This window comes from Synchiropus splendidus, chromosome 14, assembly GCF_027744825.2.
Source record: "Synchiropus splendidus isolate RoL2022-P1 chromosome 14, RoL_Sspl_1.0, whole genome shotgun sequence".
Taxonomy (NCBI): Eukaryota; Metazoa; Chordata; class Actinopteri; order Syngnathiformes; family Callionymidae; genus Synchiropus; species Synchiropus splendidus.
The window spans coordinates 8,108,940-8,136,223 of NC_071347.1; the positions used below are offsets into that span (position 1 = coordinate 8,108,940).

At 43.8% G+C, this 27,284-nt stretch overlaps 2 protein-coding genes across 15 annotated transcripts in view; both read left to right on the forward strand.

Annotated features, from left to right (window-relative positions):
• Positions 1-43: 43 nt before the first annotated feature.
• On the forward strand, positions 44-14,174 carry duox (dual oxidase). The gene is made up of 33 exons (XM_053886530.1): positions 44-122; positions 189-266; positions 351-515; positions 1,127-1,314; positions 1,404-1,605; positions 2,660-2,826; positions 3,170-3,230; positions 3,688-3,784; positions 3,909-3,999; positions 4,243-4,345; positions 4,411-4,583; positions 4,667-4,842; positions 4,904-5,022; positions 5,118-5,255; positions 5,341-5,454; positions 7,259-7,461; positions 7,918-8,103; positions 8,326-8,551; positions 8,901-8,994; positions 9,094-9,269; positions 9,337-9,406; positions 9,504-9,542; positions 9,633-9,811; positions 9,896-10,126; positions 11,084-11,183; positions 11,250-11,299; positions 11,619-11,746; positions 11,836-11,989; positions 12,091-12,323; positions 12,392-12,550; positions 12,772-12,927; positions 13,006-13,134; positions 13,243-14,174. The coding sequence occupies exons 1-33, from the start codon at positions 62-64 to the stop codon at positions 13,363-13,365; spliced, it is 4,569 nt and encodes a 1,522-aa protein (XP_053742505.1). The 5' UTR covers positions 44-61; the 3' UTR covers positions 13,366-14,174.
• A 1,771-nt stretch (positions 14,175-15,945) lies between these two features.
• The window catches only part of tjp1b (tight junction protein 1b), an 80,989-nt gene continuing 69,650 nt past the window's right edge, over positions 15,946-27,284 (forward strand). For 8 of the 14 annotated variants that reach the window (XM_053885476.1, XM_053885480.1, XM_053885481.1 and 5 more), the window contains exons 1-2: positions 15,947-16,488; positions 17,019-17,130. In XM_053885476.1, coding sequence (XP_053741451.1) covers positions 16,053-16,488; positions 17,019-17,130 — 548 coding nt within the window. In that variant the 5' untranslated portion in view covers positions 15,947-16,052. Of the gene's footprint in view, positions 16,489-17,018; positions 17,131-18,796; positions 26,499-27,284 lie in introns of those variants that run through there. The other 6 variants (XM_053885486.1, XM_053885487.1, XM_053885489.1 and 3 more) reach the window with 3 other exon arrangements.

Consider the following 27,284-nt stretch of genomic DNA (forward strand, 5'->3'; position numbering starts at 1 on the left):
TTTGTTCTGTGTGCTTACCTCTCTCTGCTGAAGCCCTTCTGAACTAAGAGTCTCTGCATCAATGGATTTACGCAAGCAAGTCTGGAGTGCCTGGCCACTGTTGTTCTTGGTGCTCCTGGCCAGTGAGTAACAACATCTCCGGTTGATAACGCCTTAAGCAAATTCACCTCAGGTCTTCTTTGTCTCAGGGGGGAAGATAACATGGGAGGTCCCGCGCTTTGACGGCTGGTATAACAGTCTGGGATATCCCAGACGAGGATCTGTGGGTAAGTTCTAGTTCTGTCCACTACTCCACTACACTCAGAGAAGAAGCATCTGTGACGTCACCACTCTCACTCGTGCCCGCGCAGGTTCTCACCTCTTGCGCTTCGTGCCTGCGCAGTACCAAGACGGAGTCTACCAAGCGCTCCAAGAGCCGGCCTTACCCAATCCTCGGAAGTTGAGCCGCCTGTTGACCAATGGTCCCTCTGGTCTACCATCCGCTCGCAACCAAACAGTTCTTTCTCTGTTTTTTGGTAAATACGTCCTCAAATATTTACCCGTTTATTATTTTTGTCGGAGAAAAAGCTGCTCTAAATACTGTCACATGAGTATGACTTAAACTAGTCAACTAGTTTGAGTTATGACCTCAGCTTTAAAATCCTTGTTGCATCACTGTTGTTGATAGAAGACACCATGTTAATCCGCCATTTTAATCGGTCAACCCAGTTGTTCTGTGAAGGTCCTGGCCTGACATACAAAGAAATAAACAAAAAGGTTCAAAAATATGCTCACCATTTTGAAAATTATTTAATTCTCACCAGAGGAAACTCCTTCAAGCACTGGTACACCACGCTAACGCTACCCAAAATGGAGATAAGTTTGCTTTGAAAGCAGACTTGCCTCAAAGTTCGAACTTGCAACCCAAAGATCAGAAGACAATTATGAGCGTCCATTTGATTTATATTCATGAATAGGTGTTGAACCATCCACTAGCAGAGCTGGTTCTCTGTGACTTAGCTGGGAGATTCTCTCAAATCAGCTTCTGTGGTTTTCAATATATTGAATATCAACATTTACGCTTTTTGTGTAAATACATTCCACAATTTCTTTGTGTAATTACGTTTTGCAATTTTTTTGATTGCAGGTTACCATGTTGTCTTTGAAGTCAGCAACTCTAGAACTCCCGGATGTCCACCTGAATTCCTGAACATCCCAGTGCCTAACGGGGACCCTGTATTTGACCCAAGTAATACTGGAAAGGTCCTTCTGCCCTTCCAGAGAGGTCCATGGGACAAGGAGTCAGGCCAGAGTCCCAGTAACCCCCGGACGCCGGTACTTAGAGAAAATATTGCAAATGGGAGCCTGCTATTGATTCTTAGTTTTCAGAACCCCAACAACAAACTTAAAGTTGGTAATTGCAGGTAAACTTGGTGACAGCATGGATTGATGGCAGCTCCATCTACGGCCCTTCCACTTCATGGTCAGACTCTCTAAGGAGCTTCTCTGGAGGGCTCTTGACTTCAGGGTCCGAGTGGGACATGCCGAAGCTGTTTTCAGGACACAGTCTTATGTGGAGTGCTGCTGATCCTACAACAGGGGATCATGGACCCCAAGACCTCTACGGTGAAATATCTCTGATTTTTTATTCCTTTAAAAATGCATATTAATCTGGTGGCAGAGCACGTTCAAGTTACAGGCTGTACATTACCTTCCAATGACTGTACCTTTCAGTCAAGATGCTGATGGGGTTGTGAAGACTGATCCCTTAAGGCAGTTGTGTCAAACTCATATAAGAGACAAAATTCCAAGAGAACAAAATATATTTATTTTCATTGCTTTAATAGAAAGCATTATTGAATCAACAATAGAAGGAAAAGGTCATGTGGGCCACTTAAACTGACTTGGTGGGCCAGATTTGGCCCACAGACCTCTGAGACAAATAGCCCAGCAAGACCCTGAAATCCAAATTCATTTTTTTCTTTATTATTCAAAGCAAAGTGTAAAAGTATCTTTGCAGTTTGCACATCATTAATTCCTAAATATGCACGTGACGATACATAGATTTTAAGCCAGCTGTACCAACTGCTTGGTCTCGGTTACTGAAAGGAGGGACGACATATGATCAGGTCTGGCTGAAAACAATTTCATCAAGGTCAGCCGGATCAGGGTTTAAGCCTGAGGGACTGACTCACCAACATCCCAGCCTGACGTGTGTAATGTTTTTTTTAATTATTGCGTAAATGGTTTGTCACACTCACCGCAGTAAATCCCCTCACGAAGAAAGGGGGATTGTGTCTAGAGGTGTTCTGACCCCTTTGTTTGTTTGGGCTTTCAAAATGTGTGCAACTGTGATCTGAGGTGGAGGGAGAGGATTTTCTCCAGTCACGGTTCTGTTGTCATGTAGCTAAAAAACAAACAGCAGAATGATCATTGGATTAGAGGTCAGCTCTGCTAGGATTTTTTTTTTTTTTTTCAATTTTATCAATGTGTCTTGCTTTTGTCCCCTTGTGTGTTGCTTTATTGAAGCGCCAGCCTTGCAAATTACAGTGAATTCATTTCAAAACGATGTCAATCTGTCTGCTTTAAATGTGACACTGTAGTCATTGAAATGAAAGGGGGAAGGGTAACACATTCATGCCATATTTATTTACTTTTTTTTTTCTTTTATCTTGTCTAGAGTTAGGAAATGCTTGGGCCAATGAGAACGTGTTCACAGCTGCTGAGGCGATAATCTGGTTTCGCTACCACAATTATGTCGCCTCCAAGCTGCATGAGGAACACCCACAGTGGTCGGACGAGAGGCTGTTTCAAAACGCCAGGAAGGTCGCTGTGGCCACGTTCCAGGTAGGAGGAAAAGTCTCTGTGTAATCCTCCAGCTGTGCAGGTGCTGATTTACCTCGCTCCCTGGACGGAGCACGGTTACATCAACAGTCGGTGGTCGCGAGTTCAGGGAGGAAATTGTATGGTTTTAGTCAAAGGTCAATGGCATCATCTCTGACAGATCTGGTGGGCAGAGCCTGAGCACAACATTTCACACACACACTCCATATAGTTCATCTATATGTCACACCAAGCTGGAAGAATATCGGAGCCGTTGAAGCAAAAGCAAACTCATGTGGTCATGTCAAATTGAGAGTCCTACATCTGTCGCACCTGTGTGATCCAAATAATTTTGTCTCGGCTACAGAATATCGCTCTATACGAATGGCTTCCCAGTTACATCGGCAGAACACTCCCCCCTTACCCAGGTAAGACCTATCCATAGTATAAGTGGAAGGCAACAGGTGATGCACTGGTGACCACGAGTCGTGGTCAGGTAGCTGCTGCTGATGTGCTGTGTCAGCGAAGCATCGCAGTTTTGTGCTGAGCGAGCACCCACAGCTGATGGAAGTGAAATGAACAATGCTGAGTGGACACTGCCTTTTAGTCTCTTTGTCTTAAAGTTTCTGGTGTTCTTCATTTTATATTGCATGCATAATGACTTTACGGTGGACTAAAAACAAATTAGTGCATAGTAATGTCAACTTTAGATATATTTTCAAAGCAGCTTTTGTCGTTCAATCTTATTAAATAATGCTTTAAGTTTAATATTATTTTGTTACTTCTGAGTGAGTCGTAGTGTCATGCGGTGGATGCTGCACTTAAATATTTTTCCAAGCAAACATAGTTATGCTCAATATTCTCCATGCTGTTGTATTTGTGCAGGTTACCAGCAGTTTGTTGATCCAGGAATCTCCCCTGAGTTTCAGGCTGCCGCTATCAGATTAGGAATCACTATGGCACCACCTGGTGTTTATATGAGGTAATGTTTCTTCTACTCACGTTGAGACTTGACATGAGAAGTAGTGCTCGACATTTGCTGTTCATGAATTCAAGTTTACATTGAATGTGGGCGTGTTATAATGAACTGTATTGTCTATGCACAGAAACAAAAGCTGCCATTTTAGGGAGGTTGTTAACATAGGTGGGAGCTCATCTCCAGCGCTACGTCTTTGCAACAGCTTCTGGAAACGTCAGGTAACATAGAGACGAGCTAACATGCTAACATGCTACATGTTTGCTCGTCAGCGCCAGATTCAGTTTTAATTTTCTTTTCGTTTGACTTGTATCTTTAGTTATCAAACTAAAATTATAATTATAGATGATTATCTTTTCCGACATATTTTTAACATGTTTTTTTTCTGCTGTTCATTAATAAATGATGGCGTCTGTTCTTTATAAATTGCCTTTTAATATTTAGCTATTTTCACATTTGACTAGAAAACTCGGGGGCAGACAAGCCAGGATGTAGATGACCTCCTTTTGGGCATGGCTTCTCAGATTGCAGAAAAAACAGACAACATTGTTGTGGAAGACTTGACAGGTATTTATTTCTACAGTTGACAGTTTGACATTGTTCATGGACGTTCACTATTTTGCTGCCGGTAGACTTCATGTACGGGCCAATGCGGTTCAGTCGCACAGATTTGGTTGCAGTGACTGTTCAACGAGGACGAGAGTTTGGTCTCCAAAGTTATTCCGAGGTCAGAAAAGCTCTGGACCTTCCCCCCATCAATTACTTTGAAGAGATAAATCCTGTGCTCAATGCCACTAATCCACAGGTAAACCCCTGACTTATCCCATGCTGTAATATTAGGAATATATTCAAGAATTTAAATTAGCTTCTTGTTTATGGCTCCATCAGTTGATCCAGAAGATTGCAGAGCTGTACAATGGGGACCTCAGGAAGCTGGAGCTTTTCCCCGGTGGACTGCTTGAGTGCCAAGATGGTCCAGGCCCAGTTTTCTCTGCCATGATATTAGACCAGTTTGAACGCATCAGGAACGGAGACCGCTTCTGGTTTGAAAATAAGAAAAATGGGTATGCTTCCTCTAAACCACGTTGGCTCCATGTCTTCATTTAATTCTCACTTTGTTTTCAGGCTGTTTACAGAGGAGGAGATCCAGCTCATTCGCAACGTGACGTTTCATGATGTTCTTGTCGCAGTCACGAGCGCAGAGCCCGGGGATCTGCAGAAGGATGTCTTTTTCTGGAGAAATGGCAAGTGTCATTCATCATTCTCACATCCCTGTGGAAGCTGTGAGTGGGATTTAAATGATTGACTATATGAGACTTATCGCTGTCTTTGGCCTCAGATGACCCCTGTCCTCAACCCACCCAGCTGAAAGCAGCGATGCTCCACCCCTGCACTAATGCCACCAAACTTAATTACTTTGATGGGAGCCGAGCTGGCTTTGGGTTATTTATCACCGTCCTGTTCCTCTTTCCTCTTGGTCAGTATTACAAATTCCATTTTCGTTGCTGCAGTTTAACGCTGATATCTGTCATCGGCTTTACTCAAACGTCTTGTCTCTCCAGTGAGTTTGCTAGTGGCCTGTCTGGTGGCTCATCTCCGCAAACATAGGTACAAGAAATTCCAGACAAGGCGACTAGATGTTGGCAGAACACAGAAGGCAGTGTCTGGAGTCACCGGTAAATAAATTTAAATAAAAAAAAAAAAAATTTTAAATATCTCATTGCATGTCACTTGATTCTTGTATATATATATATATATATATATATATATATATATATATATATATATATATATATATATATATATATATATATATATATATATATATATATATATATATATATATATATATATATATATATATATATATGTATATATATATATATATATATGTATATATAAACATATAAACTGCCCTTTGTCACCGGTTCTGTTCATCACTTTTATGGACAGAATTTCTAGGCGTAGCCAGGGGTCGAAGGGGATCCGGTTCGGGAACCACAGAATTTCATCTCTGCAATTTGCGGATGATGTTGTTCTGCTGGCCTCATCGGACCGCTGGGGCGGTTTGCAGCCGAGTGTGAAGCGGCCGGCACCTCCAAGTCTGAGGCCATGGTTCTCGACTGGAATAAGGTGGTTTGCTCTCTCCAGGTCGGTGGAGAGTTCTTGCCCCAAGTGGTGGAGTTTAAGTATCTCGGGGTCTTGTTCTCGAGTGAAGGAAAAGGGGAGCGTGAGGTTGATAGACGGGTTGGTGCAGCGGCAGCAGTGATGCGGTCGCTGTATCGGACCGTCGTGGTGAAGAGGGAGCTGAGTGACAAGACGAAGCTCTCGATTTACCGATCGATCTACGTTCCCACCCTCACCTATGGTCACGAGCTTTGTGTAATGATCGAAAGGATGAGATCGCGGATACAAGCGGCTGAGATGAGTTTCCTCCGCAGGGTGGCTGGGTGCACCCTTAGAGATAGGGTGAGGAGTTCGGTCATCCGGGAGAAGCTCGAGGTGGAGCCGCTGCTCCTCCACATCGAGAGGAACCAGTTGAAGTGGCACGGGCATCTGATCCGGATGCCCCCTGGACGCCTCCCTGGGGAGGTGTTCCGGGCATGTCCTACCGGGAGGAGACCCCGGGGAAGACCCAGGACTCGCTGGAGAGATTATATCTCCGGTCTGGCCTGGGAACGCCTCGGGATCCCCCGGGAGGAGCTGGAGGAGGTTTGTGCGAACCGGGAAGTTTGGGCTTCACTGCTCCGAATGCTGCCTCCGCGACCCGACCCCGGATAAGCGGTAGAAGAAGGTGAAAGGAAGGTGATATATAAACTAGGGGTGGGATTCGATTAAGAGAGAATTTGTGATTTATTAATCTCAATCCATCGCAGTTTAATGGTATACGAATATTTGCCCCAAGAAGCCACATTTTTCAATTTGAATGAATTTGTTATATTACTGAATCAAATGATGGACCCAAACATACATTTAAACAACAAAATATTTATGTTTATTTTGCATTAGTTTGCAATAAATCACGATGGTGGCTATATTCAAGTTTTTATATCACCTTATTTAAACTGAAGCTCTTTTAATGGTAGTGGAAACCCTGGCCAATGTGTAGCGAAAAACATCCCTGAACAAAAGCAAACAGATGCTTTTACTGCTTTTGTTCAGGGATTCCTCCATGTTTGTTGTTGTTGTTATCATCCTTGCCTAACCGAGTCTTGTGCATCAGTGTGATCAGTGGACCAGGAACTGCTGCACTTACAAAGGTTCCCTGTAAATTAAATTAAATTAAATTAAATTAAATTAAATTAAATTAAATTAAATTAAATTAAATTAAATTAAATTAAATTAAATTAAATTAAAGTCATTGAAATCCCACCACTAATATAAACATATTTTCATCATGTTTGCATCTCAGTCAGCCTACTTTCAGGCTCTGTTCAAACTCTCGTCACACACTTCTTTATATTCCTCTCTCCTCTTGAGCCTATGAGTGGCAGGGCCATAAAAAACCTCTGCATGCTGTCAGCGTGGAGGTCGATGAGAAGAGACGGCTGCAGATCTTTGACAGATCGGGTCCCTCTCTCCGCTGTCTCAATCTGGGCAACCAGGACTACGTGGACATCCATCTCTCGAACGACCGCAGTCAGAAGGCTTTGCTGCTCAAACTACCAAAGGAGTATGACTTGGTGAGCTGCCGCATACAGAGAGTTGTGATTAATATTGGGATGTTCTGGTGATAGAGAATACATTTGTGTATTCACCTTTGTTTGTTTATGTATTTAGTATTCAAATCTGTCACCTCTCCATCAGAGCATCGGGGCGGGGGGCGGTGTCAGGACACTCTGTCCTTGTCCTTTGGATGTACTCGAAATATAACCACAGCCTAGTTGATTGGAACGGCACTTAGTCTGTGTCGATGGTGTGGAATCCTTGACATGCAGCCTCGAGAGGCATTACTTGACTCGCCCTGTCTCAGTTGGGAGTCTTCCGAAGTAGTTCATCTGTCCGATTTGTCGAAGAAGAAGTGGTGGTTAAAGTGGCTGTACAAAGCAAAGCATGAAAGGTTCTTCATGATTCTTCTCCCTGAGTTATCGTTCACATCATGGTAGTCCACGTGTAACGCCTGTTGTTTACTCCCACAGGTGCTGTTTTTTGATGATGAGAACAAACGAGCCCTGTTTCTCAAGTGTCTGCGCCTGGAGGTGATACACATCAGGCAGCAGATCAGAGTCAGGGAGGTGGGAGAGAAGGAACTCCTCCGGGAGGCTTTGACCAGAGAGCAAAGAGCTGAGATTGTTGAAACGTTTATTCGACAGGCTTTCTCCAAGGTAGCGTGACCCTATGAGCATGACCTCATCTACTGTGACAGCTGCTTGACCCGCAGCCACGACGTGCCGTCATGTATTGTGTGTGGTCAAATTAAGGCTTTCCTCAAACCAAAAGAACTAATTGTTGAATCTCACGAGTGATGTCATTATTCTTTACACAACCACAGCTGACGTTGCACATGTGACTAACAACACCCATTGGAGTGTTTTGCTCTCGCTCAGGTTTTGGAAATTGAAAAGTCTGATGCTGGAGACTTGAGTGGAATTTCGTTTAAGAAAACCCGTGAGGTTCTGCAGTGTGAACTGACCGCAGTGGAGTTTGCTGATGTACTGGGCCTCAAACCCGACTCCTTATTCGTCGACTCCATGTTCACCCTGGCTGATAAAGACGGAAATGGCTACCTCTCCTTTCAAGAGTTCCTTGATGTGATGGTTATTTTTATGAAAGGTAAAATCAACACATTAAATTGTGTAAAATTATAATCATACTACTATTACATACTACTAATAGTAATAATAGTAGTGGTAGTAATATAAACTCAATTACTCAATTTATTTTTACGTTTTGTTTCTCCAAAATTTTCTATATTAAAAGAATATTTTTAATTTAAAATCTTGAAACTTGGTGGGTGAATGTTGCCTTTGTCACTGCATGTATACATTTAAATAATAACAGTGACTGGATTTCAATAAATGCCTTGAAACAAATGTGTAGGAAGCATGAAAAGAAAGAAAACCAAGAAAAAAAGTGACTCACTAAATGGAACCAATTCACATTGTTGTTGGTCACTCTTTAGGTTCTCCCGAGGAAAAGTCAAAGTTGATGTTCTCCATGAATGATGTTGGTGGAACTGGTTACTTGTCGAGAGAGGAATTTGCTAGGATGCTCAGGTACTTACCCAAAACTAAGCATTTTACAATTCACATTCATGCGCACTGTGTCTTGCTTTTTCTTTTATCTTTAAATAACCTGTCTTCATATCGGTGAAGGTCGTTCATTGAAATCTCCAACGGGGCCCTTTCCAAGAAGCAGGCCGAAGACGGCATTAAAGCCATGATGCAGGCTGCGGACTTCAACGAGAACAGGAAGATTTCGTGGGAGGATTTTCACTTTCTCCTGCGAGACCATGAAAAAGAGCTGCAGTTTGCACAGCTGAATGTTAAAGGTTTGATCTTGTTTTTCTGCGTTCGTCTTCTCTGAGCATCAGCTCAGTTCACCTGCTCTGAGCACAGGGATGGAGAAACAAGGACGAAAACGTTTCAGTCGGGACCAAAGAGTTTCCTTCATCTCTCCAGCAAACAGGTCAGACAAGAGGACCAATAACATTGAAGACATCATAACATTGTGAACATCATATCTCTGTTTACAGACTCACTCACAGTGAAACTGTATTTTACAGCTGCAACAGAGAAGGACAGGACTTACGCAGGCGAAAAAAGCAAGTTGTCATTTTCAAGATCATTTTACTCTGAAATACATTTTGTCACTAATGTGATAACTAGACTAAACTAATGAGTGTGTTTTCCAGGGGTGATGTCGTCTCTCCAAATGTCTATGTGAAGCCAAAACGTGAGCCATTCATCAGACACCCAGTCCAGCAGAAGATTCAGCAGTTCAAGCGCTTCATAGAGAACTACCGCCGTCACATCATCTGTTTTGTTGTGGTGTACGGCATTACAGCAGGCGTGGCTCTCGAAAGATGTTATTGTCAGTATTCCTTTCTCAGAATTTGTCTTCTGTCTTTTTGTGGATCAGGTGATTGAAGTGCTCATTTGCCATCTCCTGCTTCAGACTACGGCATGCAGGCTGGATCCTCCGGTATCCCAGGGACCTCAGCAGTGGGGATCATCGTCTCCCGCAGCTCTGCTGCCGCCATCTCCTTCCTCTTTCCCTACATGCTCCTGACAGTGTGTCGCAACCTCATCACTCTTTGTCGTGAGACCTTCCTCAACAAATACATCCCGTTTGATGCAGCTATAGATTTCCACCGCATCATGGCGATGACTGCTATTGTCCTCTCTGGTTGGTGTTCCATTTATATATTAACCCTAATGCACCACAGTGACGCTCTTCCCTTTTACATTGCATCACCTGATTCACAGGGACAGTAAATGTAATGTAAAATGAGCCATTGTTTGCAAGTGGCTGACTATATAGAAACCAATCTGCAGTGAGTGTTACGTAAGGGCTGTGACTTTAAGAGACACAAAACTAGTCGATTGATATCGAACCGATAGGTCGCGTATACACTCTTTCAGAGGGAACGTTATACAAGCATTATACATAGCCATGTCATCAATAAAATATCTATGGTGAAGGAGACTAAATAAGATTTACATTTAAAAAAATATACTGTGCACAAAAAGTTCGCTCAATACTGGAGTATTTCCATCCTAATTTTGAAGCTCTTGTGTAGGGATTTAATCTTTATTTGATCATTTTACTGCCAAATACTAAAATCCAATTTATCATGATTCAATAATTTTCAACCTCTTTATAATGAAATTGTTTTTGTATCAAGTCCCTCCCCTAGTATCAGAATCAGAATCGAATTTATTGACATGGTCAGTGGGGATCCCACCAACTAGGAAAGTGCTTCAGAATGAAGTGCTGTCAATAAAATAAAATAACAAAGGCTGATCATGAATTCCTGTGATGGGAGGTTCTGGTCTGGATCAACTGCAGCCTCCTGCCAGAGGGAAGAGGGACAAACAGTCCATGACCAGGGTGAAAAGGGTTGGCTTTGATCCGACCTGCACGTCTCTGGGCTCTGAAGACATCCAGGTCATGAAGAGGTGTAGGAGAATGGCTTCCTATAAAAGCTAATGCAAAGCTGAACTCACTTCAAATTAATGAGAGTTGCCCTAATGATGTGGCTCAAACAAAAACTCTTCAAATGTTTCCCCATGGCTCAGTGCATAGGTTGATGTTAGGTTGCTGTCATCTGTAAGACATGATGCCATTCTTGTCTTTGTTCAGTTCTCCACAGTTTGGGTCACGTCGTCAACATCTACATCTTTTCCATCAGTGACCTCAACATTCTTTCCTGCTTGTTTCCCCATGTTTTGACCAACAACGGGTAACCTTCTGAATATTCCCAACCTCATGTATATAACTTTAATCGTCATAATAAATATCATTTTAGGTCAGAACTCCCTCTTAAGTGGACTTGGTGGTTCTTTGAAACTGTGCCAGGTATTTGACCGTCTACTAAATAGTGACAGTAAATGAGTTGTACTGAGGCATTTTTTTCAGTGCTGTCGATGTCACACGTTGTGTGTGTGTTGTAAATGCAACTTAAAGGTTGGTCAACACCAGAATGGGCCAAAGACGGCATCATGCTTTTCAGTGTCTCTGAGGTTAAGAATGTTCTGGACAGTAGCATTATTGGCCACTCCGGTGTTGATAAACTCTTCCTTTAAGTTGCAACAGACATGAAATGTGAGAGTAGTTTGACATTAATCTTGAGTTTATTAAGAGTAAAATTTTAGCAGCCCTATTTTTTTTATTGCAGGAACCACTGGTATTCTGCTTCTCCTCACTCTGTCCTTCATGTACGTTTTTGCTTCACGCTATTTCCGCCGCATCAGTTTCCGTGGTTTTTGGATCACACATTACCTGTACGTTGCTGTGTACGTTTTGGTAAGTATATTTATCTGTCCACACTGAATCACTGTGATGATTTAAAAACTTTAAAGTCTGTAACTCGATGGATTGTTTTCTTCTAACAGACAGTTATTCATGGAAGTTTCGCCCTACTTCAAGAGCCCACTTTTTATATCTTTCTCATACCACCGGCGCTGCTGTTCCTGCTTGACAAACTGATCAGTCTGAGCAGGAAGAAGGTGGAGATCCCGGTGGTCAGAGCGGAGCTGCTTCCATCAGGTATCACTTCTGTTCTGCCAGCCGACTGCTACATTATTTGCTTCTCCAAATTTTGCCACGTGAGCGCGAGTCACACACATCTCTTGTTATGCCACCTCAAGGTGTGACACATCTGGAATTCAAGCGACCACAGGGCTTTGTTTATCGTTCTGGCCAGTGGGTTCGCATCGCATGCCTCATGTTGGGCACAGATGAGTACCATCCATTCACGCTCACATCTGCACCACACGAAGAAACGCTCAGCCTGCATATCCGTGCGGTGGGGCCGTGGACGACCCGACTTAGGGAGCTGTACAGTGAAGAAAGCCTCCTGGAGCTGGGGGACTATCCAAAGGCAGGGTGCAACATTACTGATATATTCCTACAGCGTGGTTAATACTCTTCACTCTTTTTCAACTCCAGCTCTACTTGGATGGGCCGTTTGGGGAGGGACACCAAGAATGGATCGACTACGAAGTGTCTGTTCTGGTGGGAGGAGGTATTGGTGTGACTCCATTCGCTTCCATCTTGAAGGATCTGGTGTTCAAGTCATCCATTAAGTCCAAGATACAATGCAAGAAGGTGATCTACAGCATATTTTATACAGGACTCTACATGTGGTATATTGTTGTTTAAAATGGTTTCAGCGGCACAACAATAGTTGTAATGTATATACGCAGTCAAGTGATACTATTGGAAGTATTTAGCCATATTGGCAAAGTATTTATGATACCTGTTTGCACTTGCAGATTCTAGGTAAATAAAAGCTGTTTCGTCCTTGACTCAGCATGGATTTTTCACAGGTTTACTTCATCTGGGTGACAAGGACACAGCGTCAATTTGAGTGGGTGTCAGACATCATCAGGGAGGTGGAGGAGATGGATGCGCTGGAGCTGGTGTCAGTCCACACTTACATCACTCAGGTGGCAGAGAAGTTTGACCTCAGGACTACCATGCTGGTGATCTTCGACCCGGTGGAAGCTGATTTTGATGTTAATGCTCTTAAACCTGAAGCTTGTGTTTGTTAACTGGCACAGTACGTGTGCGAGCGTCACTTTCAGAAAGTCTGGAACCGCAGTCTTTTCACCGGCCTTCGCTCCGTCACTCATTTTGGACGCCCGCCCTTCGTGTCCTTTTTCAGTTCTCTGCAGGAGGTTCACCCGGAGGTCAGTCCATCATCTGTTTGTTCGTCAGAGGCTGGAGTCTGTGACCGCTCGGCTATTTGACCCCAAATTGATTCAATGTCGTTTTTCTATTTGCATGAAATTCTATAGGTGTGTAAAGTTGGTGTCTTCAGTTGTGGACCACCTGGACTCACCAAAAACGTGGAGAAGGCCTGTCAACAGATGAACAAGAGGGACCAGGCCCGTTTCATGCATCACTTTGAGAATTTCTGAGAGTAAGGGGTCAAATAAAAATCATATACGGTATATCGACTAGAAAACAGTGGAAATGAATATGACAGAGTAGAAGGTATTTTCTTAATCCACGTCTTAAACAAACTATAGCAATCATTTGCCGACAGCAACTTGAGTCACACAGGAAGTGCTACTTGAATAAAAAGGGAACAACATTGTCTATAACAAGATCATAGATTAATATTGTTTGTTTTTTTAATCCATAACCTAGATTCTATTTCTAAGAGAAAAGAATAATAACGGAACAAAATTAAGAGTATTAACATTTGCTTGATTTTTCAGTTTTAGATTATGTTCTGCCTTCATTGGTTGTGATCACAGGAACTCTAGAAGTGTATTTGCAGTGCATCAAAGATTAAATAAAATGTGCGCTGTGTAATCTTATTCATTTCTTATGTTACGGTTTTTCAACTGTCCAAAAAAAATTGTTTTCTTTAGAGCCCCTGGTCCTAGTTGGATATTTGGTGGGTTTTACATTCTGGAAGTAAAAAAAAAAAAAGAGTATGTTTTGTTAGATGATTGTTGTAACTTGATGGTCCTGGCTGTGTTATAGAAAGGCCACATGCAACCCAGGAGACAGGTGGTGATAACAAAAAATGACAGACTTTAATTATTTACCGCCGTCGGAAGCTCTCAAAAACAGAGCAGGAAATCAGGTGACCCAAAAAAAGACAGAAGCTGGGACAAAAGTGAGTGTATTGTGTGTGTGTGTGTGTGTGTTCTACTGTTGCTGTCAAATCGGTGCCTCCATTGACCCTCCGCCATAATGAAGGTGAAGGTCGGGTCAAGGCAGCCCATCTTCATCAGCCGGCTCAGTACCAGGAGAGAGGGAAGGAAGATGAGATGTGGAGCAATCTGGGGAATGACATCTCAGTTAAAATATTTAGACATTTGGTATTTTTATAACAGTAAACCCAAGTCTGCTTCTCTCTGCTCATTGATGTAGTCAAGTACCTACTTCTTAGTGTAGAGTAGCATTAGTGGGGGAAGAATAAAATATATTTATTCGACTCATGTCAAGATTTTAGTTTATGACGATGAATACCGTATGAAGTGTCACTTTTACACTTCTTATTTCCCATTTTGACCAAATTGCTTGGTGCACTAATGTTTCTGAGCCAGACTAGTTGTTCTCCTGCTCTTGCTGGAGACAGTGACAGAACTAGGCTTTTTTTGTTGGTTTTATTTGGGATTTTATTTTCAGTTGGTGGACAGTCACGTCTCTGGGGAGCAGCTTTCTATTATTCTTAATTATTTTACAACAATTACAACTCAACAATTACAACAAGTTTTTTTTAAGTACATTTACTACAATATTTTCTTGTCTGCACATACAGGCTCTACATGTGTCCTGGTCAGTCAAGGTCCTGATTTTAAATGAGGCGATCAGATTGAAGAAAGCATGATGTATTGTCTATCTACCAGGACAAAACGCAAAAATCGATTAGCAAGCAGCTTCAGATCACTTGCTAGCACACACACACACACACACACACACACACACACACACACACACACACACACACACACACACACACACACACGCTAGTTACCTGGATGTAACTCCGGTACTATGAGCCCTCTAATGGACTTTGCTATTGGTGTATGCCTTATAAGGCATTGCCATTGCCGTGAAAGAGCTTTCATATACTCAAATGGTGGAAGGTGTAGCCCTCTATATAAGCTCTCCACTACTGCAAATCTTTTTTCCACTACTGCGAATCCCTTTTTTCGCTGGTTTTTCGTCTGGCGATGGAGTCAGAAGAAGTGCATGTCATGTGCATCTCCCCCTGGTCTACAATGATCTCCATGGCTCCTTCTTCTTCTGTCTGGGGCAGCACCATTTGTGGGGGGTATTGACACAAGTATGTCACAATGCAAACACATTTTATTGAATTATTTCAAGTGAAAAAATACTGCAAAAAACATTGAACGCAACATTTCAATATGACTAATAACAGCTATCTGGGCAGAAAAAAAGGGGTGAGACGGGGGGGTTGTTGACGAGCGGTAAGCTAAACTATCAAGTTTAAGTCATGAAAGATTTTCTTCTATAGTTTTGCTCTGACCTCACGAGGACTGTACTTTGCCCACCTATACATGTGTTATTGAACACATTTGAACGACCCACATGATAGCTGGCCCATCTGGGTCAAGGTACCTTGGCGGATAATTTCTGAGTTGGCTCTGTTATTCAGTTGTGCTGTGATGTGGCAACTCAAAGTCATTTATAGACGGCACTTAAAAGGAGACAACAAAAACAAAATCAGAGTGGACACTCAAGTCTGGATGGAGGACATGCAGTAACACACAACAAAACAAATGTTTATGAATCAACTGTAGATAAAACCAAACACACCTTTGGTTGTTCTTGTGCTTTGAGATGGCTTGTTGTTAACTGCTGGTGACTTTGTCTGTGATCGTCCCATAATTATGTAAGTGGGCAGATTGAAATATTGTTAAACATGAGGGCGTCTGCTTGGCCCAGAGCCGTTTGCATTTGTGTACTTAAGAGTCTGCTAATCTTCTTATTGTCAGTAAGTACCCGGCTAGAAGTCAGCTACTGTCCAGATTGTCTCTTCCTGCCCCAGTTAACCGACCCAGACGACAACAAAGTGATCCTCAGGAGAGAAATAGGTGGCATGCTAGCTCCTCTGGGCTGAAATATGCGCCTCCCTTTTTTTGGGAACTGTGTTGACAGCGGCGTGGAAGAAGTTTTGGTGGGTCTCCTCAGCCAGAAGATGTTTGGCAGTGGCACAAAAAAGTGGTTTGTTCGGAGGCAGAAGCGGCAGCAGCAGAGGTTTGGCAGGAGACCGTGCAACAGGAAGAAGAAGAGATGGGCCAACAGGCTCCTCAAACAGCACAGGCAGAAGATCCTGAGCGAGCTGGACGTCAACACTGTGCTCCCCTACTTGGTGTACGACAAAGTTTTCTCACTTGGAGAGTACAAAGAAATTCTGGGACAGGACTCCAACAAGAAGCGGACGGAGATATTTCTGGACCATCTTTCCTCCAAGGGGCCCTCAGCTTTTTGCTCTTTCTGCTCTGTTTTGGAAGAAGTGTGTCCCCACCTGCTCACCTGCTTTCTGTTGGAAGGAGAAGGTAGGTGCATCAGTTACTTTCTAATTACTGCAGACAAGCTGACGTCTGAAAGGGTCGTGTAGTGCTGCTGTGCTAATAATGTCCTCAGTTAAAACACATCAATTGTGCTTCTGAAAACAAAAGAAGAGTCACAGCTCATTGATCTAACAGCCCGCTACTCTTTCCACTTGTCTGTTTGGGTTTTCACTTATCTTCTTGGCATTTCATTTCCAGTGAAGCATCTTCACGCAGACTAAAAAAGACAACATAATGGAGGGAAAACACTTCTCTGTAAGCCCGGGCTGCAGACTTAGAGCCAGCAAAAATAGCCTCTTAATGCTGGACGGCTGAGGGGATTAGTGAGCCGCCGGCGACCCTGGCCGCTGACTGCATAAGTCCTCTACGTGGCAGCATTCACTGCAGATCAATAAACGTGTTGCACTAACACAATGCTGGTGTCATTTAGGCAACATAAACAAACACATTTGTTATTTTATTCACTTCATAAAGATGGAAGAGAGGGGAAGATAATCCACAATCTGCTCCCACAGATGGTTCCTCGGGGAAGATCAAGAAAGGAGGTCTTGCTGCGCCCCCTGTTAAACCAGGAGAGGAACCCCTGTGTTCACCGCCCATGGACACCGGGCCCACGTTTGACACCGGGTTGGTGCTCATCATTCATTGATGCTTGATGTTCAACAAAGTCTTAAGACTGAGACTAGCATTTGTTTCATGCCCCTGAAGTTTTCAAGCCCATTGTTTCACCATCATTGTGTTAGCACAGGCAACAAACTGGCAACATATCACAGCCACAACACAAAAGCAGTCACCTCACTGGGAAACTGTTTTGCATGGGGCTTCTGTCCCGGACCAGTAGCTTAGCCTCTTTCACATCTGGAGCTTGGCCCACTCTATTTAGCAGATGATTCCAGCTTGTCAAAGGAAGACAACTGTTGGCTTCATGAGTGCTTTGATCATATACAAACTTACTGCCATCATCCATCATATATAGCATTCAAGCCACTTCCACACATCGATGGTGCTGCCATCCCCATTATTATTTGGGCAAGTGGTAACTCTGTATTCTTCAGTATAGAATTACCATTATCATTGAGGTGAAGAAACACAAATTTCAAAACATGGTTAAATCCAAAAGATAAAAAAACATGTACATATCTGTCTGTTTCTGTTTCCCTCACAATTCCACTGAAAACATAAAATGAGAAACAGTGTTGCGATCGCCAAACATGAGACCGAGTCAAGAGCATTCAGAAACCAAGTACACAGTCTCTGTCTGAAGACCAGTCTTAAGTTGCATTTTGTAAGGTATCGCCTGTCATTGGTCTTGGTCTCGACTTGGTCTTGGGGCTCTCAAAATCTTGGTCTTGGACTTGGTCTCTGCATATTTTGGTCATGACTTGGGATGGGCTGTCTCAACCACAACACTCAAAACAGAATGCATTCCATCGAGCCAAAATGAGGAAAAACTTAGACATAAATGGCGGGACAAATGTTTTTCTAGTGAGGATAGTAATAAATGCATTTACAGTTCTGCTGTGACAGTAAAAAGAAGTAACATTTTCATTTGATTCTGTATTGTGTAACTGTATATATAATGTATCAAAAGCTTCAGAATATAATGTAATATCAATAATAATAATATTACAAAAGAATAGAATTTAATTGCCAGCCTTACTCAGACATTGTGAAGGCTGCACAAATACAAAGACCTGTCCTGGTTGTCCCCAGCATTATGCCCTCTGAGTGAAGGTTCTACTATTTAATGCTGTCAGCTGTGTCGTGAGAGAGTAGAAGCCACTGGGTGTGTTCATACATACTTTGGCGTCTTTAAAGACCTTCCTTTTGCCCAAACCCCCAATTTTATTCATCCCTATTACATTTATCACAGCACTGAAAACACCGATATTATTTGAAAGGCACTGTAAACTTGTGCTGCTGACCGCTGAAGTTGTACTTCATAATGTGCCAGAGGTTACCACACCGGAACAGTGATTGTAGATCAGCGTGGCCGTAAAAGTCAGCCGCAGCAAATGTCAAGGTTGCATAATGTCCTCCTCATCCTTAATTCAATAGAAAGGACGGGATTGAATTTAGTATATGTTTGGGACCAAGACATGGCGCCGGCTTCTGTCACTTTGGCTTAAACCTTGGCCGAGAGATGCCTTTCTAGATGTGTTGTTGACTCCTGAAGAGCTTGGTGAAAATACCAGGGGGAGTTGAAAACGCTGGAAACTGTTGACATTGTGTAGGTCTGAGAGGTGGGTGGGTGGGGGAGTGGTGGTGGTTGGTTTGCTGGGACGTGGTGCCTGAAGTGACAGGGCAGACAAGCTGATATGCTCCCTAGACCGTTAAGGAGGCCTCTGTAATGTATGACAGCTAAGTCAGCATGGAGACAGTCGTCCCAGTGGCCTGTCCTGAAGCACCGACACACACACACACAAACACACACGCACTCAAAGACAAGCTGACTGAAAGAGATCAACACACACACACAACACTGTAGCAGCAGGATGGTCACAAATCCTCCACCAGAAACACAGACGACCACCAAGGCCATGTAAGTCTCTTTAATTTAACTTCTGTCATGAAATATGCCCTGACCATGTGTTGGGGGAATGTGTTAGCGAAAGTGGTTTGCATGTTAGTTGGACGGCGTCACGTGTTGGCTTGTGGCGTGACGCATGCCAACACAGACCTTGTTAGGAAAGCAGAAGCCACCTGATAGCGCCGCACGCACCTTCACGCCAAGTTGGGCTCCGAGACGCCCTCTCTCCGATGGTCACCGGTGCAGAAGATTGAATGTCAGCACCGAGGCTTCGCACGGACGCTGTGTTTATTAGTGTTGTTGTTGCAGCAGCGAGCCTGTGGTCACTCTCATGCTGACATGAAGCGTTTAATCACGTCTCTGGGCTTCGCGTTTAAGGGCCACGGAGGAGCTGTGTGGCTTTGTGACTTGTCGTCAGTTGAAACTTTTTCTCTACCACGACTTCAGACTTTCTCTGACATGAGTCATCTAAACTGTCATGCACGTGATTCAAGTGCAGTTTAACAAAGGATTAGAGTGAATTATTGGTGTGGTGACAAGGAGTCTTATAGCTGAGGACATATAGCTGTCTCCCACAGTGGAGCCCCGGCCTTATATGTGTAGGTGCGGCTGCCGCCATGGTGGAAGCCACTGTGCCTTCATCCGTAAGCGGGGAAAATGAGATGCTGGCAGGTTGAGGAGGAGGTGGAGGAGGAGCAGAGGAGAGATTAGCTGAAGCTGTGAGGTTATGCTTCTCTGTGCTGATGACTCACCTCAAAGCACATGGAGAGAAAGCACTGCGACAGCACCAAGGTGCAACTCTGCGTGTGTGTGTGTGTGTTTCATTACTCTTCCTGGTGCAGTGTATTCATGTGAGGAGGACTTTCTCTGTGAACTTCCTCTTTGTTTGGTGCAAAAGTAATAAATCACGACGTTATAGTGGCAGCAGTTCTTAGGGCGTTCGTCCAGGATCGTCTCCTCGGGGAGACCCACAAAGCAGCTATTGCCGTGCAGGATGAAGTGGACAATGGAGTATAAGGACACGGGAAAAAGAAGGGCAGCCCCGTCTGTCCTATTTGGTGGATGGAAAAATGGCTCTTTAGCGTGTGGCGTGATGAGTGAAGGGCAATGACGTGCCGGGAACAGACATGATGGTGAGAAATGCAGTGCAGTGTGGGAAGAAAGTGCTGCAGTGAGGTGTGTGTGGGGATGCAGTGGGCCTCGGACTGCACCACAGCCACTGACCCACTGCCGCCTGCTTCCCCACTGACACACTGCTACTGCATCCCATAAAACGTGTGCGTCCACAGACGAGGGAGGGGAGAGGTGGCTGATGAGAGTGTGTGTGTCTGTCCACAGCACTTCCTCCTTCCACTAATGATGCCTGTGTCTCGCATGTCTGATAATGTGGAGCCGTCATGTCTGGTTATGCAGCACATTCACCTGACTGCTGAGGTGACAGGATGCTGGTAGCTTCGTTAGAGCGGAGAACAATGCTGATGATTTCATTAACAACATGTTGGAAGCCTTCACTGCCTGTCCACCGCTGTGACTCACTGGGCCCACTGTCGACTACAGTATGTGAGGAGTGACTCACAGGCACATCATACCTCTGGTTCTTGACCAGGCACAGCAGGTCCAAAGTGGTCACTGTGATGACTTTACTACTGAGTCATACATTCCCATGAAAACATACTTTGTTATTTGGCTGTTTTGTCCACGTGCTAACAGTTGTAATGGACACTATTTGAAAGCTCTGCTGATATTCTAGTGGAATTCCCGGATATCCCAGCGTTGCTGTCTGGTGTGACGTTATTGGCACGGCTTGTTTTTGTTTCTCTGCCCCCTGGGCACTGTACAAGTAACATCCGACTCACGACCGGGATCGGTTCCGACCAACCGGTCGTAAGTCAGCTTGGACCTAAGTCGAATGCCATTCAAAATAGCGTACGCGAGGGTTATAGGTGCTACTGTAGTGGTAGATCTCTGTGTGAGAGTGAGATGCTGGGATACTGTGCTGCTGTAACTGTCGTACGCATTGTCGGGCTGCTAAGTGCTGCTGACATTGAATAAAAAATCTGCTGGCCGTGGTCGTAAGTACGCGTGGACGTAAGTCGAGCAGGTCGTAAGTCAGATGTTACTAGTATCATATCAGGCTTTAATGTGACTAGTGATGTGTAATTACCACTTTTTAACAATGCATATAATGGGTGGCCAACTGGTTAAATGCTAAGCACCTCACTTTATTTATTGTGTTACAGCAAAGAGCTACGTCCTACAAATATGTAGGTATGGCAGACAAGGCTGTAAGGCTCACCTGGAAACCTAGTCTGTATGGCGGTTAAAGCACATCCCTGTGTGTCACAAAGCTGTCCGTTCGTGTCCGGCGTATGCCTCTTGTGCATTTATTTTTAAGACTAATACATTTTACCGTGATCCTCTGAAATATTAAGCGCCATTTATCATATTTAGACATTTTTTTTACGTGGCTCATGCCACCAGTAACGTCACCCGGGTCTGTGTGTGTGTGAGCGACGCTGCACTCCACTGAATTAAACAGACTTCACGTCAATCAACGATGAATAATACGCGAAAAACACATGCCATACGTTTAGTTTAGGGAATGACAAAGTGAAACTAAGTAATGTTATTTTGTCTTCTGATGACAGTCCAGGTATGAGGAGCGGCTTGGTGCTCGTGAGGCGAGGCATATTGTTTATGTTTAAAAAATATTCAAAGTCTTCGAACGATATTTTGAAATTTCGCAGAAAAAGCTCATATCTTTTCGACTTATTTGCCGTATAAGCAGTTCGGCGACTCCGTGGCTCCTTTGGTAAAGAGCTGCATGAAACTGACCAAAGCTGCAGGGCTGAAGAGCCGCAGGTTGGCCAGGCCTGGCATATAATATGATATAAGACACATTTTATCTAGCCCAATCTCATGTCACCTACAGACATTGGGGCTCTCTTGTTACTCTGCTTTCTTCCTAGCAAACAATTCAACTATTTTTTTTAAATCCACAGAGGCTTCCCCCTAAACCCCTGGAACATCCATATCACTAAGCTGAAAGTTGCATTTTATAACGGAATGGAGGGACATTAGCTTAGCATCACTTAATGCAGTTGGGGGGAAATACTTTCAATCATGCATAGAGCACTTCTGTGTCATAGGTGCACACATTTTTAGCAATGTCGGCCACCGAGGGATTTGCTCCCCTGCTACAGGCTGCGGCGGGTTCATGCTCGGCCTGCTTGACTGGACGTTAGAATTCTTCGAGGCGGTTGTTGAGGTCATTTTTTCTCCAGCTTGTGTTTTGTTCTAATTAGCAAATCTGATAATCCTATTAGCTCACCGTGCTTGTATCAGCCTTTGTTCAATTCAAGAACTGGTGGTTTGCTCAGCGTTTTTTTTGTTGTGCGTGTGTGTGTTGTCCATCTGCTCCAGACGGCTTGTGCTGTTTGACAGAGCGTGACGTAAATCTGTCTGTGTGTGTGTGTGTGTGTGTGCGAGGGAGAAGTGCACTTCTGTGTCCAGGTGAGTAGGCGGCTCTCTTCTCCACCACTTCAAAGTCTAGACTAATCGACTTACTCTCCAGCTTAGATCGGCACCAGTGTGTCAGTCCATTGACTGAAAAACAACTCACGCTCACCTCTGCTTGCAAATGACGGCTGACTCAGTGTTTGTGTGAGCGCAAACTGGCAAAAAAAAAAAAAACCTGCTTGAAGTTAAAAGACATTGAATGTTTGTGAATATACAGTGGTTGTTTCCTTTAAAGGCTGATTCTGTTTGCTGTGTCAAATCATTAGAAATCAATGGAGCAAATGTGAAGTCATTGTGATAGACGGTAACGGCAGGAGAGCGCCTGCGGGGTTTAATGTAACCATTATCTTCAAAACAGCATCAGCACCAGTAATAAACAAGGCGACTCAGAATGTGCTTTGTAAGCTGTGGCTATGGCTTTGAGAACGACATGATGGTGTGGACATAAAACCAGTCTGAGTCAGTAAAAGTTGATTTCCTTTTGGGTTATTGGTGCACACCTGAGGACTATGATGTCATGTGACAACACCTAATAATGCAAATGGTTTCTGGTTAAATACGCAAAAAAAAGTGTTTTTCATATTTGACACCAGAATGATGGCATGTCCACACTAGCTTAAACATCATGGTGGACATTGCTGCATAAGGTGCAAAGAACATTTTTCATGCTTATACACTGAAGTTTTTCTTATAACTTACATTTTTCCATCCATCATCACTCTCATTGATGATGACATCACAATGTTTAATGTGGTGCATCTAGAACATGTGCATGTAAATTCGTGTGAATTGTGTAAACCGATTCATTTCTTTTGTGTGTAACTAATCCGTCTAACTAATAAATCTAAATAAGTCCTGGCCATGTTGAAAACTTTTCAAAATGTTCACATGAAAGTGCATCAGTTTTGGGGGGGAAATAGACTTTCCATCTATCTTCTGTTTAGAATGCAATTTTGGACTGAATATGTATTTGGATCAGCCAGAATGCCCATCACTAATACAGATCACTGATACAGATCACATAATAATAATAACAATAATAATAACAATAATAATAATAATAATGCGACCTTCTGTGTACATGACGTGAAAAAACGAATGCTTTGCCTGATACCAATTCATTGACGGATTCGGTCGTTTCCATCTTTGTCGTTTCTATCTTTGTCATTTCCAGGATGTTTTTTTTTTTGGTTTTTGCAATATTGACTAATAAATAAGAGGGAAAATACATTTTCTTAAAAGGACATCATAATGGAAAAGCAAATTTAGCTGCACAAAAAAGTAGTAAAATAGTAGCTGAATAAATAAAAACATGACAACAAGTACTTTCTCCAGATGAAGTGGCGCCAGCCTTGTTGTTTGGTCGTCTTGCAAAGATCATCTCCACTAACTAGGGGACTTCACAGCAAAGATGAGAGAAGTGATACCATGAAAGAGCTGTTTTTTCTCTTGGAACAGTCTCTCTCAGAATTTAGGATGAGACCTCAGTAAGAGTCTTGATGGCTGTAATTCATCACTTTTTTTTCCTGCTTTAATTCATAACCACCAGTAAAGAATGCACCTCTTGAATAGACAATGGAGACTAAAGAATGGAGCAAACATATATGACCTTGGGAGCAGCAAGCCGCACTGAAAAAGAAAAAACAGCATTAGGTCCACTGGCCAGGAAATGTGCTGATGAAGGCCATGAGATGTGGATGAATGCTCCGGGAAATTTCCACCAAGTGGTGCATGACGTTCATCAGCAGACGAGGTTAGTGAGACTGCTGTGAGGTGATAAATAGCTCCAAGTGCCCTTTATTATGTTTCCTTCGGGGCCGGAAATCCTTGGCTGCACCGCTGATGCTTCAGCTATCGAGATACATCTCGACAAAACATCGAGTAAAAAACAAACAGTGTGGTGACTCTTGGTTAGGAGTAAAGCATTAAACCAGAGTTTTCCCGCGGGCACTCTGGTTTCCTCCCACACACTAAGGCTAATTGATGAGTCTAAACTAGCTGTATGTGAGAGTGACTGCCCAGATTGACTGGTGTCTCCTGCATGTTGCCCTATGTAGCTGGGATAGGCTTCACAATGTGACTCTTTTTCATATATAGTGTAAAGCCAAGCCACATGCAGTCATCTGAGTGGGGATGCTTCTTTGAGGAAATGGCTGGATAATTTGGCATCTACACCACTGGGCCATCTAGGAACCTATCACGATTTACCGCTGAAAACAATCCGCACAATGACAATTTGACTCACAGTAGATTCGATAAACACAAGTGTGAGGCAGACTACTCGTGCCTTCCAGCTCTTTTTCCAAATTCACATATGTGACCACGATGAGACCTCCATGACGTGGCCCCCACTCTTCATAGTTTTTAAGACAAGAAACTGTCAATATTGACATCAGTAAATACTGAGACTCTGTGTCAGTGTTGGTTTTGTTAGACCCATTCAGCTTTCTGCAGCATTTCATGCGGTGCTTCCCGCAGCGCTGCAGCACCGGGACAAACTGCTCCGAGTCTTGACCACATTCACCCAAATAAATCGTCACGTCTCAACAACATTTAGAGACAAACTCAAGTGATGCAGGGAACAGAGCATATCCTTTCAATGCAAAACAGGCTTTCAAGACAGAACATAGTGTCAGACACAGAATGTTTATTATTGTTTTCGCCAGAAGGGCAGTTTGGAGTGAAGGTTGTCCCATTCAATCTGGTCCAACAAGATAGATTCTGCCAATTACTAGAACCTGTTTGGCTGGTCGTGATTGGAAATGGGTCACACAGTCACTCGAAGTCGGCTGTATTGAGACCTTTGTCGGTTGACAATGAAAACAGGAGCATATGCATTAAAACCGCAGTAAAGAAACTTCTCTGTGAGTAACAATCCAGCTATAAATGTGTGCTTTCGACGGGGTTAGGTATCTTAAATCTAAACCATGGCAGAAGGGCTTTTCCTCCTCTAATTCTCCATGCATGTAAGTATTTATTGAAGTCGTAACTACTGCATAAATCAGAGTTTAGGACTGTCTGACATCTGTGCTCTGAGTGCCTCCCAACTTGTGTACCAAATCACCCTGGAGACTAGTCGTTTCCAGAAAGACAGTTACTGTAGCGAAAAAATGTGCCAGAAAAAAAACTCTAGAGAAATTAAAGGCTCGTGTAAACGTTAAAAATCCAAGTTCATTCCTGGATGGAGGGTTGATTTTACTGTTGTAAAACCGTTTTCTGGCCCAAATATTCGAGGACATCCACCTGGCTCCGCTACAATGACTGTGGGACATTTGCGTGTGTGATTTCACCAACACTATCAAAGACGGAATTTGGATTTCCAACAGAGATGCTTCGACTGAGCATCAGTCCCTCCTCCCCCCCTCCTCTCCCTCTCAGTCTCTCCCCTCTGACTACACTGTACACACACTGTCTTCTCTACCTCACACACGCGCGCACACGCGGACGCTGGACGCTGCAGCGTTTTTCACGGAGTGTTTCCAACCCTGGAGAGGAAGGAGGGAGGAGGAAAAGGAGAAGAATGTCCACATCCTGACCGGTGCTGACAACACATACTGAGGCAGAGACGCGCGGGAGGTGGAGGAGAACACGTCGGATGGACCTGGGATGTGTTCGCGGGCGCTGAAAGACGGTCAGAGTGTCATTGCAGACATGGGTCGCGGCGGTTCGACACCTTCCTCTCGGCTCCTCGGGGAGTGTTTTCACTGTCAGTCCTTCAGCGCTGCTGGAAATGGCGATGTGATGTTGAGCTCGGAAGACGCAGCGGAGGCGGATGCCAGGAAATAGAGACATATATGATCACCTGCGCGTTTCTTTGGGTTGGATTTTTAGTCGCGGTGGACAGTACCATGGTGAATTACCAGAAATACATTACTGTTATGCAGCTTGCTCTGGGGGTGACCGCCTCCAACAAAGAACATTGTCTCCCTCCCAGGAAGCGAATGTGGTGAGTATGAACCTCGGTGCGGATCGCGATGATGATGATGATGATGATGATGATGAGGTTGGAAATGAAATCGCCTCCCACATCGAAAACATGCTAAATGACACGTTACTGCCACTGCAGCCAGCCTGCACCACCATCTCCATAGATACCTTGCATGCGTGTCCTGCTGCTCCTCCATCACTTTGTAAAGTTCAATGATGTCATAGCATCTCCTCAAACTTCCTATGCTTTTTTTTTTTCTTCCACGGACTCCTCCTCCGTCTTCATCCAACCGACCTCCCCGCCGCTCCTTCCTTGTCCTGTAAATAAAATGTACCAGCATGAACCATGGTTCTGTCCTGTTGTTATTTCCTGTGCTGCAGCCAGGCCTCTGTGCCCCTCTGAGCTTATTAAACATCTTCCACCATCTACTCCTGCTCTCAACATGTGTTTGTGTCTTGTCCTCATTCCATTTGCCAGCAACTTTACCCTCCTTCTCTGCCCTCATCTCTTCCTGTGCCCATTTGTTGACTTGCAGACTCCATCCTTTCCCCGTCCTGTAAGCAGATTGCCAGCGAGGCCACGTCGTGTGCGACTTAGTCTCCCTAATTACAGGCGGATTACCATCTTGTTTGAAAGCAAAGACAGTTAATTAGGAGTCAATAGGCTCAATGGCACTCTGATAGCAAGAGTCTCCTCCAAACTCAAAACTCTATCTGGCTGTGTGGATCCTTTCCCCTGGTAATGCAGTCACACTGGCCCGGCTCCAGTGTGCGAGAGGCTTAACTATGATCATCACCTCTTTAA